We start from the raw sequence: 17,412 nt of genomic DNA, 5'->3' as shown, positions 1-17,412 counted from the left end.
GTACTAATGAGACATCACACGTGAAACATGTGGGTTAATGCATCACATCCGGTGATTTGAATAATAATGGCTGATCAGGCAACTATAGAAAGGCCGAAAGGGCTAACAAACTTCACAAGCAATCACAGCCAGTCCTTACTGTGCTGGAGACAAAACAAACAACACATCATCATACAGCTGGGTTTGAAAAGATTGGATGTGCCTAGAAGTATACTAAATAAACTCTTCCCAGCATGCAGCATAGGTGGTTTTGGTGGATGAATGCCTGGCGGCCAAGATGACAACCACTTCGGGAGGAAGGTAAAAGCAGTCAACTGTTGACGCTCAACCTCCAAGCATGGATGTGTAGGTTGCTCAGACAAGGATGCAGGACCCTGCCTTGCTGTTGCGACAGAAGATCCTTCTGAAGCGGAAGCTGTATTGGATGTCATAGGCTCATGGCCAATAGTTCTAGGTCTCACACTCTCTTGGCTCAGTTCAAGAACACTAGGATGATGTGTGTCTGGTCATTCCTGATGTTCTTCACAACTGTAGGCAGGAGAGGTAGAGACAGGAAGACTTACAGAAGTTCCGAGCTCCATTCCAGGTGGAAGGAATCTCTGAGGAGAACCACCTTGGAAACTCTAATATGCAGAAACTTGGACACAGCATGTTCTCTGCAGTGACAATAAGAACAAGCCTGGTCTTTTCCTATTGCTGGCAAAACACCACTGAGCCACCTCAGATTGTAATGACCATTTGAGATCTGCTAGGCAACGCAGGTTGAGTACACCCACCCTCGCATTTAAAGATCCCGCCAAAGAGTATGAATAGGGAAATATACTGACAACTCTGCCAATTGCAGAGGCATAGAGCCTCCTGGCACAGGACACATGACCCATCCTGCTCTGCTTGTTGCAGTAAGAAACGGCAGTAGTGCTGTGCATGAGGACATGCACCCGTTCCTCCTTAATGACCAGGAGGAAGGCTTTTAGTGGCAAGCGCATCACAAACAACTTCGGAAAAAGTGATGTGAGTCAGGTCTCTGTCAGAGAACAGAGCCCTCTGATCTCCACTTCTCCCAGGAGGCCTCCCTACCCAGCAACAATATACCAGTCTCAACTGTCAGCTCTGGGTGGGGTATGGAGAGGGGTCTGCCACTGGTGCAACTGGGGGCCTAACAACCACTACTGCAGATCTTTTACAGGCTCCTTCGACACATGGAGGAAATCAAACCGGTTCCCTCGGTGCTGAGACCACGGATACTTCAGATCCCACTACAGAGCCTGCATGTGCTACCTGGCACGATCCACTAACAGAATGTAAGAAACTAAGAAACCAAGAAGTCTAAGAGTAACACACATTGTGACCCAGATCAAAGGTTGGAACACTGGGATCATAGCCAAATGTCCTTGACTCATTAAGGTGGTGAGAAGGCTCGAAACCAACACTGTATCCAGAATGGCTTAGATGAAGAGGAGCATCTGTGAAGGAATCCGATGTGACTTCAACATGTTGATCGAGAACACCAAAGATGTCAGGAGGTTTGCCATTGTCTAGAGGTTGATGTAGACTAGTATTCCCAACCTCTGAAGATGTGCAGCAACCATCACTTCCGTGAACACCTACAGAGCACTGGTGAGCCCAAAGGGGAGCACTGAGAACTAAAAATGCTTGTGTCTCACTCAGAACTGCAGATGTTGTCTGTGGGACTGCAGGATGGGAATGTGGGAATATGCATCTTGAAAATCCAGTGTCACCAGGCAGTCCCCTGGATACAAGATAGAGAGAGAATGTAGGTCAAGGTGAGCATCCTGAACTTGTTCTTTTTGGAGGATGAAGTTCAGAGGGTGAATGTCTACAAAAGGACAAAATCCTCTTCTGCACCAGGAAATAACAGTAGCAGCATCCAATTCTTATTTCTAATACTAGCACCCTCTCAATGGCTTCCCTGTCCAAAAGAGCCTGGACTTCCCCCTTAAAATGGACAATCGCCCCTCTGGATGTTGCTGTGGTGTAGGTGGCATATGAGGAGGGATGGGCAGAATACAAAGGTTGTATCCAACCTGGACAATTTGAAGTATCCATCCGATGTGATACTTTGCCATATGTGAGAATAATAACTCATCCTGCCTCAGACGAGGCAACAATGTATCGCCGAAGGCATACAAAAGAGGTTTAATATGGCAGACGTTAGGCCAAAACGTTGTCAGCCAGATCCATGACCTCTGCCCCGCAAAAGGCATAGGATATCTGCTGTGGCGGAGGCAGGCCTTGTCGTTGCCTCTACTGAATGCCCCTCCCAAAGTCTTGAAATGGGTGGTAGTATTGGGATACAGCCGCAGGGGTGCTGAAAGGCCAAAGAAGAGCATTGTGGCTCTGCTTTCTTTCAAGTGCTCCAAGGCCGAATCCACTTTGTACCTGAAGAGATAGGTGCCATCAAATGGCATATCAATTAGTTACGCCTGTATATTGCTGGAAATGCCCATGGATCTTATCCATGTGTGGCACGAAGCACCATGTTAGTACGGACTTTTCTATCCAACAATTGGTATTGTTCAGTCCCAATCTAATCACATACTTCACAATGCCCTGTCCATTCTGTATGATTTATGCCAAGTTTGCATGCAACTCATCTGGGACCACAGACAAGACCTTGCTCTCAACACCCTATAATGTATGGGAATAACTGCCTAAGTGACCACTAGAGTTAACTTATCAGTGGGTCAGGTCGGCAGAGGATAACATCCTTTCCCCGAAAGCCTCCAACAGTTTAGATTCCCTATCCAGAGGTGTAAACAGAAAAGAGTTGGGTTTCGGCCTGCTTGTGGAAGTTTGCACCACAAGACTCTCGGCAGTAGGTTGCTGGAGAATTAAAGAGGAGTCCCTCAGAGCAAGTCTGTGCCATCTAGCAATTTGCCTGTTCACAAGCAGGCAAGATCCCGGTCTTGTCCAGTGCTCATTAAGGGAAAGTTTCCCAAACTGCGGGTTGCAAGCATATTTTGGGTGGGTTGGGAAAGTTCAAGAAATAAATAAAGATGCCTTTACATTCTGCTATTATCTTGTCGGGGGTCTGTTCCATCACCAGCTGTACATTCACAAAGGAGAAAACGTGGAGTAAAGGCTTTAGGGCTTGAGACCCCTAGTCGGGTCTGCTGTCCAGCAGTGAAAAGTCTGTTGATCCTTGGTGTTGTGGAGGTCTCAATAGCGAGTCAGCAGTAGTATGTCATTTTCTGCTCTAATCAGTGTTGAAGGAAGGCCAGGAACAGTGGAAAAAAAGTGCTGAGGGGCGTCTCGATCCTGGACCTCCAGTCATTATGACTGAACCCAATGGAAGGAAAAAACCTATCTAAATGGAGTTAGTGCCCATGTCCAAAGCAGATATGAGGAGTCGCCGCCATATACCTCATGGCTCCAGAAAAACAAGTTGCAAACATCCGAGCCTAGCACTAAATAGTGGGAGCAACACATGCTACCAACAAGACTTTTCAATAACGCATTATTAGAACAAAGATGTATTCCAGACTAAGCAGCTGTTATTCAACTACAAAGCTATTTGCACCCACCCACCTCACTTTGTTCCAGGATCATAGTTTGAATACATTTTGTTAAATCTGTCATTCAAAAATCCTAACTGACTGACTCCATGGTTATTATAACAGTATAGGAGAGCTTCCATAGTTAACACGTCAACATCAGTTTTCTAAGCAAAGAGGAAGGGGGGCGCTAAGAGCCAATGAAGGTCCAGTACCCAGGCTCCTACATCATTGATGTAACAAACTAGGGAAAGGAAGGTAAGGATGGACGCATGTTCACTGTGGCACTAATCAGTCGCCACAGCGTGAAGCAAAGTCATGAAAACCTGCTGGTACACATGATTATGGCAAGTACATAGACATACGTGGGACACAGAACATGGACCCTTCGTGGGGCATGTAGAGCATTGCAGTGCTGGCCGTACGAGGAGCACCCCCAATCATGAAGTATGCCATCCCAAGGAGTAATCCCTAGGATTCCTTCCTCTCCGTCCATCCTTACCTTCCTTTCCCGATAGGAACAGTACCCTCCTAGTTTGTTATAACATCAGTTTTCTGTCACATAGAGTACAGCACAATTTGTAGCTTCCTCTTTCGTATAAAAGCACATTGCTACAGTGACATTTTCAGTCAAGTATAATACTGCAATGTTTAATTTACTTGTTTGGATTTAAGAAAAAAACTAGTCAAAAGAAAATGTTGCATCATACAGGCATGTTTTCTTGTTATAATCTGCATACAATGTCAAAATGTTTATTTTAAAAAATGTGTCCAAGGATCCTGTACGTGTGCAGAGCTAGTCAGAATCTTGCACACATATTATACCCTCTATGAGTGCCGTGAAGAGTCCAAGGGTACAGAGTTAATATTAGATTTACCTTATTTTTCTATCTGCACCCTTAGAACTATTTTCAAACTCTGTTGTGTGTCACCCTACCGAGCCTTTCTGGATCGATTGATTCCTCCTCCCCTGATACGCATTTCTCTGTTGATATCACAAATAAACTGAGAAGCTACTGTGTTCAAATGACAGGTGCTGCTAAATGTTTACTATATCCCCATCATCCTTGCCGGTCACCTGATGAGTCAATTGTCAACTTAGTAAGGTCTCTTTCAAATTTCAATCCCTGATGGCTGCCACATTTACCTGCAAATTTCTCTTTTCATGTCCCTGGTTGCTATGGAATGACATGACCTAGATGATTAACCCTTGTATTTGATTACTGTGTGGTACTTCCATGGTTTCCATATACTCCCCCTGTCCTATGCAGCATTTTCAACTCTGCACACCAACAAGTGCCTGCTGCATGGCTGACAGAGCTCCACTGTTCTCCAGCCTATTCACCAACAACCAACACTAACCCAAATCCCAGTTAAGCAGGAAGTTGTGCGACCACACACAACATGCAACGGACTGCCCAAAATGGCAAAATCTGTTGACCAAAAAGAGGCTTGATGGGCAAGGGGATTCAAGTGCATGCCCCTTTTCTGTCATGAATCTCTGACTTTCCTCAAAGTAAGATGTAGTCATTCACAGGCATATTTACTGCACGTGTTTATATTTCTAGGACAAACCATATGGTTTTTAGCCAGGTTTCTTCCTGAGTGGGAGACCAGTGCTGATTTGGAGAGAACAACTTCCTCCAGGGCTGCCATTATATGACTAATGTCAATAGCCCCATCTCCTATGATTTACTCACCAGGAGGTTAATTAGTATGGTCATTCCATGCCCAGCCAGAGAGCCAATGCAATTTGAGCTTTTGCAAGTTAAAAAAGTTGTGCTATAGGCTTTGGATCCCTATACTTTTCCTTTGAGTGGCTCTGCACCAGCCTAACAGGGAATTGACCAATTTTCTGGAGGTCACAGTGCCCGTTACTCAATCTGCCCCAGGGTAGTTCCTGGCACACTGTGGGTCTTGTTAACAACTGCTGTAGTTATTGTACAATCTTGGCAATAAGATGCTTGTAGTGGCTGCGCGAAAAAAATAGGTAAGCTGGATAAGTAAAATATTCAGAATTAGGTTATGGCTAGAGAAGTTTGTTCAATCATCTCTGTAAGGAAGTGGTGCACAAGAGTGTTACAGACCAGCAATTGAGGCTTCTTTCCACAGCAGGATTCCGTTTTGAAATCTCCCCATAGATTAATTCATCAATTTGTGCATTATCTGGCTCTCTTATGCCTTTCTTGCTTTACAGCAGAACCTCCTCCTTGGTTATTTACTTCAGCAAGTAGGGGGTTCACAACATGAATATGAACAGAGGTGATTGCTTGAAAGGGATTGAGTTGTCTGCGAGGTAAAGAGTATGAGGATGGAAGCAGCTAGGCTTGACTTCAGTCAGTTTATTGGACTACAATATTTAATGTTTATCATTCCATTTTAAAGCTTAAATAAGCAAGGATTTGTTCAATATTGAGAAGCACATGCCGAGTTTCTAGACTACAGGTGTCGAGTCAGGGGCTTTGCTAAAGGTCTGAGTTAACACGTAATTGTCACAGAAGGCAAGATTCAAAATGTGTATGCTTTGGGCAGCTTCAGAGACACTAGTCGTGTTTCCTGGTTGCCATTCTCTTTGTCTTGCCTTCCAAGTAAGACATTTAAGGGGTGAAACTCCATTCATGCCTCAAAGTTTCTCTTCATGTTTAGGTGTAAAATAGTCACTCAAAACTGCTAGCTACGTTGGGATGAGTCCTTAAAAAGGATGTTAACAGGCCAGCATATGCTTTAAAAGCCAGAAAAGAGATACTGATTTTAATGTTTGGGATTGTAGTTGCTGCTTTTCCTCAAACATAAACATAATAGGTTTGATAGCATGTCAAAAGTTACTAGCTATGACCGGCTCAAAAGTAGGTAATCCTGTGTGAATAGCTTCATCGTTTATAAAGAGTGATAGGAATTTTGTATCCGATTAGATTTTATCAAACTATCCGAGGCTACTTTCATAGTTATGATTTTAGGGGTATTTTGTTAAGAAGACCGAATTAGCAAGAAACATCAGAATAAACTGCTTTTAAATGAAATATGAATTTACCTTCAGTAGAGAAGGTATCTGACTTCAGATGGAAAGTCTCATGGATGAAGAAAACCTACATTTTGCGCACCCTTTTAGCATATTTAATGGTCACTGAAAATACTACGTTCCAGGACAGGGGTTGGAGGTCCAGTTAGATTGAATTTGAAAGGACAGCATTCAAATCAATTGCAGGAGACGTCCTAATCAATAAAGAAGACAATTGCCAAAGCAAAGAAAAACAGTTAGCACAGTCGCTTCCAGGCATACTTTAAGTTTATACATCTTGTTTAAGCACCCTTAGATCTAATGACAGCTGCATTTAGGCTGTCTCATGCTGACTGACCTTGTGCACCAACTGCACGGTTATCATAAATGACTAGTTTAGCGAGAAAACTGCTGGCATTAAAAAAAGGAAATTCCTAAGAGTAACTTTCCCTCTGTTGACATGTCGATCAAACATAATGAGAGTCATCTTCATGAATCTCCCTAATTATATTTAAAGGTGCACCATAAAATTGGTCTGTGTCCTCCTCCTGTTTTGCTTCAACTATGGCTGGCCCTTAGTCAACCCCTCCAATCACTGATCGATACTGCCTTGATTCAGGGTCAAGTGCTGTTATCTTTTAAGAAAAGAGTGGTCTTAGCTATATTAAAACAAACTTAATGATGATCCTGCCACTATGAGAAATTATAGACCAATTTTGCTACTCCATTACTGTGCAAAAATAACAGAAATGCACGTGGCTAAAGTTTTATTAAACTTCCCTCAGAAGTCAAACTTTTTAGACAGCAAACAGACTGGTTTCTGTATTAAACACAGCACAGAATTGGTTATGCTTGCTGGATCAGATGATCCTTGGAGAGACGTATTTAGGACACACAACAACACTGGTACTACTGGACCGGTCTGTCACCTTTGACACAGTCTCATAAGATTTATCTAGACTGTGTTGAGATGACATTTATTAAAGGCCTACCCCTAGCTTGTTTGAGATCGTTTCTAGTTGACCACTGCCAAACATTACAGTTGTCTTCATAGCACAGAGGCTAGAAATCAGTAAACTGTGGAGTCCTCCTGGAATTCTCACTCTCCCAACCATTTTTCAACATTTAGGTTCAACCGCTGGCCTCACAAGTGCAAGTTTTACATGTATGCGGATGTTTCACAGATACTTGTGAGACCTGAAAATCAACTGTCTTCTCAGCGACCTTTCAAAAACAATGTACATCATTATGACCTGGATTGACACCAACTCTTTGAAGCTAAACGCTGATAAAACTGAGGTTTTGGTGCTAAATAATAGGAGTAATCTGTGGTTTCAGGAGCACTGGGCAATCAAACTGGGTGCTCAACTTTCCTCTGAATCTTCTGTAATGAGCCTGGGTGTGATCACTGATGAATTCACCATGCATGATCAAATCTTGGTGGTCTCTAACTGCAATTATATGCTCAGACCAATAAAAGAAAATTGTCCCCTTTCCTACTTCAGACGTTCTTAGATTAGCCATTGCTGTTAGTCAGATCACAACTGGACTACGCCACCTCACTTTATTTACAACTACTTGCCAAAGAGTTTATGTGTAAATGTAAATGTATTTATATAGCGCGCGAATCACCCCTAGGGGTATCTCAGCGCTGTACTCATAACGCTGTAGGAACCCTTCCTGGCTTTTCCGTGTGAAGTGTCCACTCCTGGGCACCCCCATGGTGAAGCCAGGCATCCCAACGCTGTTCGGGCCGTTGTGGAGTTTAAGCAAGCTATTGCCCAGAGTTGCAGCGTCGGACCCATGATTAGAATAGGCACTGAGGCGAGAATATCAGGTCCGAAGAATTTATAGCCCGAGACCCTGCCGCGGCGGGAATCGAACCCTGGTCCCGGACCAGTGCTCTGCATCGAGGTCTGCCGCTCTAACCATTGAGCCACACTTCTCCACTGTTCTCCAATCTGTACAAAATACGGCTTTGCATCTGATTACCAGATTCCACAGCAGAGCTCATATCACTCCACTGCTTGAACAATTGCATTGGCTCCACATTGAACAGTGAATTAATTTCAAGTATCTCTGCATCCTATTTAAAGTTATGCATGCTCGAAAACTTACATTTGCCTGTAATACAATCAATAAATATACCCTTTTGGCGCTTATGTTCTACCTCTGCTCATCTCTTGATAACCCTGAAATCTGAGACAATTACTATGGTAGGCCACTGCTTCTATGTGGTGGAATTTAACTCTATGGATTACAATGCCACGGAGATGTGAGCGTGCAATCCATGCTCCAATACACCTCACTTAGGAAGGCTATTAAGACTTGGCTTTTTAAACAAGTTTTTGCGGACTGACTTTCTTCTTCTCTCCAGTAGGGTCAGCACCAAGAAACCAATGGTATGTGTTTGCTTTATTAAGTAGGTTTAACGTAACATAAGCAAGTAGAAGAGAGGTGTATGTGCCCCCATAGGTGCTAGTATGTGCTTCCAACAAAAACTGTTGAAGACACCTCTACAAATATGGACGGGAACGCTTACCTATGAACACATACAAAATACACACAATTGCCTTAGAAGTGATAAAAGAAAGAGCAGGCTGTACAATGTTACTTACTGTGGGCACCACGGTTAGGAAGAATTGCGAGCCATTTGAGTTTGGTCCTGCATTGGCCATACTGAGTGTATATGGCCGGTCATGTCGTAGCGTTGGGTGAAATTCATCTTCAAATTCTCCTCCCCAAATACTTTCTCCACCCATTCCAGTTCCTGATGGATCTCCCGTTTGCACCATGAAACCCTGGACAGTTAAAAAAGCAAAAATAAATGATAACTTTAAATTTGAATTGTACAGATCCTCAAGAAAATAAATATTCCAGGTTAATTTCTTCTTTCATTATTGATTTATAAAAGGAGCAAGACATTTTTTCATAGGCAGAAATATGAATAAAGATTAACCAGGTTGGTTCACAATGATGCCGTTTGAAATTGCTAGACTATAAGAGCTCATCAAAACACTCCTTTCCAAATTTGATACATTAGTAGTTCTTCTGTTGCGATCGCACAAGATGCTAAATTAGACCTCTTCATGGTATATTTGAACATGTTGAGTGAGGGAAAAGCTTGGAAGGCGGAAGACAAGTAGTTCCAGTTACAGGGATGGATAAAGTGGTGAAATCGTAATTTGGATGTTGCATTTGGTGATTTGGGCGTTATCAGCAAGTTCTGGTTGTTGGTGCGTAAAAACCTGGATAGTAAATGCAGTGGGCGACTCTGAACAGGACTATCAGCAACTTTCAGATGGCTATTTTTTAAATATTCTTTTTATTAAACAAACATCCCCTCATCATAATCAGTGATCACATTTGGAGTCATCAGCAGTTCTTAGAGCAAGGATACAATATTACATGTAACTGAGAGGGATCGCCGGCCCCCAGTTGTTTTTTGTGGGGCTATTACGCCCGCCTCCCCAGCAATCGTATCTTCATCTTAACTAGGAGCTGTACTTTTCCCATGGACCCCATACTTTCTTCCATTTTTTAGGGGCATCCCCTTCTTTGGTAGACCGCTTTTTCTGCCAGGCAACACCAGTCTGAATCTTGCTTCCAGTTGGAGAGCTTTGCTGATTCCTGTGCACCCCACAATCTGGCTATGTTGCGCTTTGCCACCCCTGAGGGAAAAGCGAGCCAGGTTTTCGTGTGAGATGGTCACCTAGTCTTGCCAGCGAACGTCTAGAGGTATGTTTGTGCTCAGTAATTCAGACATCACTCCAGTGACCAGAGTCCGACAGCGCTGTATTTTGGGGCACTCCCAGATAATATGGAAGGAATTACCTGTTCCTCCGCACCCCCTGATGCAGTGATCTGAGTCCGACCAACCCAATTTGTAATGGAGTGCCCGAGGGGTGTGAGATCTGTGCAGGACTCTCAGTTGGATCAATCTAAATCTACCTCCCTAGGGCTCTGGATTGCCTCCTGCCAATTGTCAGCCCCCCAGTAGTCCCAAGTCAGATTTCCCAGGAGTCTCTCAGTGAGACCAAGGGATCTGGGAGATTATTAATTATTTTCCGATAGGTTAGGGATGTTGCTTTGTCTTGCAAAGGGTTGAGTAATAGTTGGTCCTCTCGAGGGGAAGAGTCAGGTATGGAGTCTCCTTCTGGTATGTAACTGTGTAGGGCATGCCTTAATTGTAAATAGCAAAATTGTTCTGTGCCGGCCATTAGATTTTCAGTCTCGAGTTCTGCAAAGGTGAGCATTCTCCCACCCCGCCATACGTCCCCGATGGTGTCCAGACCAATCAGGCTCCACCTGCGGATTCCCTGCAGGCGCCCTACGTCGCCAAGTGCATCGCTCTCCCAAAGTGGTGTTTGTTGATTCAATCTTGAGTCCCACCCCAGCAGCTCAGTGGTTGATTGTCACGCTCATACGACCTCTTGTATGTGTGGTGGCAGCGGCTTCCCCCGTTGCCTGTGGTCGAGGGCCGCTACGTGCCCTCCACTTTCCATCACATATCGGTCAATCCTATATGACGGTTCTGTCTGTGGCACAAAGACCCAGCCATTAATATAGAGCAGTTGGGACGCTAGATAGTAGCTCTGAATGTCCGGGACCGCTAGACCACCCTCATATACCCTGCACTGTAATTTGCGCAATGCTATGTGAGGCTTACAGCCCTCCCACAGAAGGCTGCATTGTTCCCCCTCGATAGTCCTGAAAAAGGAGTCTGGGATCCTATATGGGGTGTTCTGCAGGGCATAAAGCAAGCGCGGTAGAGCCATCATCTTAAATACTGTTTCACTACCCAGAAGGGAGATCGGTAAAGATCTGCCACTGCTTTGTGTCCCCACGCAGCCTCGCTAATTGGGAATATTTATTGAGACTGAGGAATTCCTCAGCTGTCCTCGTGATCCATATGCCTAAGTATTTGAATTTATTATGTTGCGTCTGGGCTGCGCGATCAGTCGTGAGTGGTGGGAGTTCGCCAGTGAGAGTAAAGATGAAAGATTTGTCCCAATTTATCTGGTATCCAGGATAGGTACCGAAGAGTCGAAGTATATTTATTAGTCAATGGAACGTTTGTATGGGTTTGTCTGCGTAGAGCAGTACATCGCCTGCGTACAGCGATATACGCTCCTCCCAGATTGAGGGGTCTCCTCAGATCCATGCTGCTAATGGTTCTAGTGCTAATGCAAATAATATTGGGGATAGAGGGCACCCCTGTCGTGTGCCCCGGTGGAGTGTGAACGCCCTCGAAATTGACCCATTTATCCACACACAGGCTTTCGGGCATTGGTACAGGAGACGAACCCAGGCACAGAAGTGTGGTCTGAAGCCCAGCCTGAGCAGCACCGCGTTGGGATAGGGCCTTCGATGATATCAAATGCCATTCGGGCACCTAATGACATAAGAGCGGCAGGTATATGTGGGTGTGCCGCCATGGCGTGGATTACACCGTATAGGCGTCTGAGTTTAAATCGGGTACTTCTGTGGGGTATGATTCCAGACTGGTCTGGGTGTATTAAGGTGGAGATTATAGGTATAAGTCGGTTTGCCAGCACCTTTGCAAGGACTTTGGTTTCAAAGTTAAGGAGAGATATAGGCCGGTAGGAGTCGCATAGGTCTGCGGGCTTGCCCTTTTTGGGGAGGACTACTACTGTAGTGTCCTCGGGCAGACATGCCTTTGTCATCGCGGTCTGAAACATGTCCAGCATCGGTTGTACCACCCTCGTTCCTATACATTTAAAGCGTTCTGCGGGTAACCCATTCGGGACGGCGACCTTCCCGGACTTGGATGGCTTCTTCTACCTCCTCCTTTGCTAAGTCACAATCTAGGGCATCCATATCTTCCTCTGAAAGAGTTGGCAGGGAAGCATCTCTGAGAAGTTCAATGCTTTCGTCCCCTGATCTAGCTGTCACAAATTGACAGTGACTCATAGTAAGACGTAAATGCCTCAGCTATGTCTGCTCCCGGCCCTCGCTTTGCACCATCTGCCATACGGATTTCTGCGACCCAGTTACGCTTCCTATATCTCCTTTGTAGCCATGCGATGAGTTTGTTGGCCTTGACCCCAAGTCGGATAGCTGCCTTTGCGTAGGTATTGAGTGTTGGCGTGCCATCTCCTCCCTTAAAACCGGAAGTTCCCTTTAAGGTGTATTGTGTCTGAGCCCACGAACCTCTGACTTGCCACTACAGGTGGCTTGTTCTAGTGTTTCTATTACTTGCTCTAGCGTTTTAGACGTAGAGCAACTCTCTTTCTTGATGCTCCCTATCATTGCTTGCAAGTATCCCCTCGCCACTGCTTTGTATGCTACCCACAGAGTGGAGTGTGAGTCTACCGACCCCATGTTTCCGTCAAGCACTTCTGTATACACTCGCTGAATTTGTCTTGGAATTCTCTATTCTGGAAGTACCAGGGTGCTATGCGCGTTGGTGTGGTGTAGTTTGAATAGGACCTCTACTGGTGAATGATCAGAGATGCCTCAGGCTTTGACCAGCGCTCATCGGAGGTGTCCCACATGCATGCATTGCGTGAAGAGATAATCTAGACGTGACCTGGAACCATGAGCGGCGGAAATTTACATGTACTGTCTATTGGTCGGGTTGTGCAGTCTCCATAGGTCCGACAGGCCCATTGCCTTCACAAATACCCAAAGGGGCTCTGCCCCTCCAATTCGGGCTGGCGCTGTAGTTCTGTCTAACTTGTGTCACATTACCACGTTCATGTCCCCACCTAGTTTGAGCATTCCTGGCAGCATTTCTAGTAAGATTTTGCTTAGCTCAGGGAGGGTGTCTGCATGGAGTTTTGGTGGGATGTATGCTGAACATAAGTTGAGATTTCGCCCCTCCCAGATCCCAGTTAATGTCACGAATCTGCCCAGTGGGTCCTGCCACGTGTGGTCCTTTATCAGAGGCACCGAGTTTTTGACCAATATCGCCACATCTCTGGATTCTGCCTTAGAGCCCGTGTGACCTACCAAAGTTTAACCATATCTATTGAGTGCTAGGTATTGATTGCCTCACAAGTGCATCTCCTGAAGGAGGACCAGGTCGGGGAAGTGTTTACGTAGATATTGCATGACCATAGTCCATTTAATTTGGTCCCCAAGGCCATTCGCATTCCAAGTCAAACTTTTCTGTATGGTTACAGACTGTGGTGCTTTATCTATGTCTGAGTGTTTAGCGTTTGAGGTTCCATTACCACCTCCCTCCCCAAGTTGCTGCCTGATGCACCTAGTTTTAAATGATGGGTCGATGTGTAAAACAAAGATAACATGTAACAAACATAACCTTGTGTGTAAAAATCTAATCGCCTATATAGTTGACCACCTCCCTGCTACCCTGCACTGTAGGTTTAGAACTACCCACCTCTCCAATTTGCAGAGCTCCTGTCGCCCCATTAGAACCATTTTAACTACAACTTGGGGTTGGCTGGCTCCGCCGCCCGTGTGTATGCAGCCGCCCTGAATGCATCAAGTAATTTACCATGCATGTGACGTGTTGTCCAAATTCACGGGCCCCATTCCAGTCATCCATTTCGGGTATTGGGCAGACACGTGATCAAGTAAGGCAGCTTGGTTGATTTTAAACCTTTCTTCTTTTAACTAAAGGATTTTTTTTTTTTTTTTTTGAAACCGTTTATTACAAAATTAAAAAAATATACAAAGATGGGCCAACAACCTTCAGGCCGGCCGCTAGCAAACAGAAGGAGCATATGGTACAAACAATAGCGCGCATGCTGCGGCAAAGGGAAATGCACAGGAGTTAGCAGCGTTGATAGCCACACCATCCGGACCCCATATAACGGTTTCTTTTTGATATAAAGAACAACAGAAAACAAATCCACAAGGCAACCCACAATCGGAAACAGCAACATGTGCTCCCCTAGAAGGGGGACCCTACCAATCCATAGGCGTATCAAGGGGGGGAAAAGGTCAGGACAGGGACTAGGTGGACTCAGTGCCCGGTACCGGGGCGATAAACCGGCTAAGGGGACGGGGCCGGAGACGGATCGGGCAATAACGGCGGGGTACAAATTCCCCCGCGGTAGGCGTTCCAGGGTCCCATACTTTCACCCATGTCCCAGGCTTACCTCTCGCAACATACACCACCTTTTCCCATAACATGCACCAGTCCATGTTGTCCTTCCAGGCCGAGACGGTCGGCGGCCTCTGGGAACCCCACAGTTGGGCAATGTCGCGTTTGGCCACCATATATCCCAGAGTCACCCACCACGTCTGTGGCGCCGAGTAGTCGGTTGGTTCCCACACATTCAGAAAGCATCTCCTCGCTTCAGGCAGCAGCGACACACGCGTAACCACCCGCAGGACCTCATGCACACCACGCCAGAATCGCTCCACCTCCGGGCAGTCCCACAAAATATGAAGAAAGGTCCCCAAAGAACCACACCCACGCCTACACAGCCCGTCCACAGCATAGCCCATACGCAATAGCCTTGGCCCCGTGACGTAGACCCTATGGAGTATCTTGAGCTGGACGAAGCGAAGGCGGGCCGGTATGGCCACCTCTTTCGGGGAGGCCACCGCAGAGACCCAGTCCTCGTCGTCCAGCTCCAATCCATCGGCAACCCATGCCTCACGAAGGCTAGTTAGCAACCCCGCGCGGGCATTAATAAGTTTTTTATAGATTAGTGAAATCGTGCTTTCCGGTACGTGTCCATCTAGCACTCTGTCCTCCAGAGGGGAATACTCCGGGATGGAGGCAACATCCGGGAAGACGGAGCCTAGCGCATGACGGATCTGCATATACCGAAAGTACTCCCTGTCCTGCAACTGGAATTCCGTCTGCAGCATCTCGAACGTTTTGAATCCCCCGCTAGTCCAGAGATCACCCACCCTGCTGATGCCTACCATGTCCCACCTCTCGAAGCCCTTCGAAGTCCACAGGGTGCCCAACTGCTCAGATGCGTAGAGTGGCGACGCCCGGGTCAAACGATCTTTCCACCCCATCGCTACATTAGCCGCGTGCCACACTCGTACCATGACACGCGTGGGGCCCGTCAGACGTGCGTCGAGCGAGCTGGAGTAAAGCGCTCGGTTATAATCACCACCCGGCAGTAACATCTTATCCATTTCAAAGGCCGGGTTTAGAGCGGGCCCGTACATGCCGTGATTAATCGCAGCCAGCTGGGAGGCCCAATAATACCGTTTGATATCCGGGAGGGCAATCCCCCCGTCATACCACGGGAGCGTCAGCTTCGCCAGGGCGATACGCGATCTCCCCTCCCAGAACAGGCGGCGCTGCAAACTCTCCACTTCGCGGAAGTAGCGCGCTGGGACGACGTCCATTGTGTTCTGCAGAGCGTACAGGAAACGCGGCAGCGACATCATCTTAAACAATGCCGCCCGGCGAGAGCGGCAAGCGCCTCCAACGTGCGACATCCTCCTTCAGGCGCTGGAGGGGGGGAAGCAAGTTCTGACTATATCGGGCCTCCGCATCCAGGGTAATGAAGACACCCAAGTACCGAAATCCCCGCGGGGCGATCTGGATAGGACAGCCCCGCGGAAGGATAGGATCCTCCCCAGAGAGAACATAGACGCACGATTTAGCCCAGTTGATGACGAGGCCGGAGTTCAGACCAAATGAATGCAATACATCAACCAGTACTATCAGTGATTTACGTGGGGAAGCCAGGTACAGGAGAATATCGTCAGCGTATAGAGATACGCGGTCCTCATACTCGGGGGTCCAGCGGAGACCACGAATAGAAGGTTCCCACCGCAGCCACTCCGCCAGGGGCTCCAAGGCAAGCGCAAAAAGGAGCGGCGATAACGGGCAGCCCTGCCGCGTGCCTCTGCCCAGCTCGAACCGAGCCGATACTCTACCGTTCACGACCACCTGTGCCAGCGGGCCAGAGTACAACAATTTAACCCAACTGATAAACCCAGGGCCAAACCCAAATTTCGCGAGCGTCGCCCAAATATATGGCCACTCCAGTGTGTCAAACGCCATAGTGGCGTCCAAGGACGCCAAGATGGCCGGCTCCCGTATATACGGGAGACGTGCGAGCACCCCATGCAAACGCCGCAGGTTAAGCGCTGTGTTGCGATGGGGGATGAAGCCGGACTGATCCTGGGGGATGAAGCCGGACTGATCCTGGTGAATCAAGTCACACACTACGCCGACCAGCCGATTGGCCAACACTTTGGCAAGAATTTTGGGCTCCGCATTCAGTAACGAAATGGGCCGATAGGATGTAACTCGGTCCCGTGGCCTCCCCTCCTTGTGGATAACCACAATTGTAGCCAGACGCTGGTCTAGCGGGAGGGAACCCGTCGAGTGGGCCGCAAGGAACATAGCACGGAGATGTGGTGCCAGCGTATCCGGTCGCAGTTTATACAACTCGATGGGAAGACCATTAGGACCCACGGCCTTGCCGGAAGCGACCGAGCGTATGGCGAGGGCAATTTCCTCAGAAGTTGGAGCGGCGTCCAACGACACTCTGTCCTCCTCTGAAAGGGAAGGCAGCGCGATATCCCTGAGCAGGGCATGGGAATCCTCTTCAGAGCGGGAGGACACCGGGGAATACACCCCACGGAAATAGTCTGCAAAGCAAGAAACAATTTCTTCCGGTTCAGTGACACACACACCATTCTGTTTCTCAATCAAAGGGACAACTCGACTCGCTCGCTCCTTTTTGTCCAGCCACGCAATCAATTTACCAGCCTTATCACCCACATCGTACAGTCTCCCCTGTTGCTCTCTACTGAGGCCCCTGGCCGCCTCCGTGACGAGGGCCTTATAGGCCGCTTGCTTGAGTCGGAGAACATGTAATTTATCATCCGTCACCCCATATTCTAGATCACCCTCCAACTCGGTTATCTCAGCTTCAACACGGGTCACCTCCTCCTGCTCGCGCCTCCGGGAGTGGGAAATAAGGG

The 17,412-nt window shown here is 47.0% G+C and overlaps 1 protein-coding gene across 1 annotated transcript in view; it reads right to left on the bottom strand.

Moving 5' to 3' along the window:
* PPWD1 (peptidylprolyl isomerase domain and WD repeat containing 1) overlaps nt 1-17,412 on the bottom strand; it is a 416,345-nt gene that overhangs the window by 43,486 nt on the left and 355,447 nt on the right. Inside the window, exon 10 of the mRNA XM_085631724.1 lies at nt 9,132-9,314. Within this exon, the coding sequence (XP_085487850.1) occupies nt 9,132-9,314 (183 nt within the window). The remainder of the gene's footprint in view (nt 1-9,131; nt 9,315-17,412) is intronic.

Source organism: Triturus cristatus, chromosome 2_1 (assembly GCF_964204655.1).
Source record: "Triturus cristatus chromosome 2_1, aTriCri1.1, whole genome shotgun sequence".
NCBI classification, from domain to species: domain Eukaryota; kingdom Metazoa; phylum Chordata; class Amphibia; order Caudata; family Salamandridae; genus Triturus; species Triturus cristatus.
This window is presented reverse-complemented; position numbering and strand designations above follow the sequence as displayed.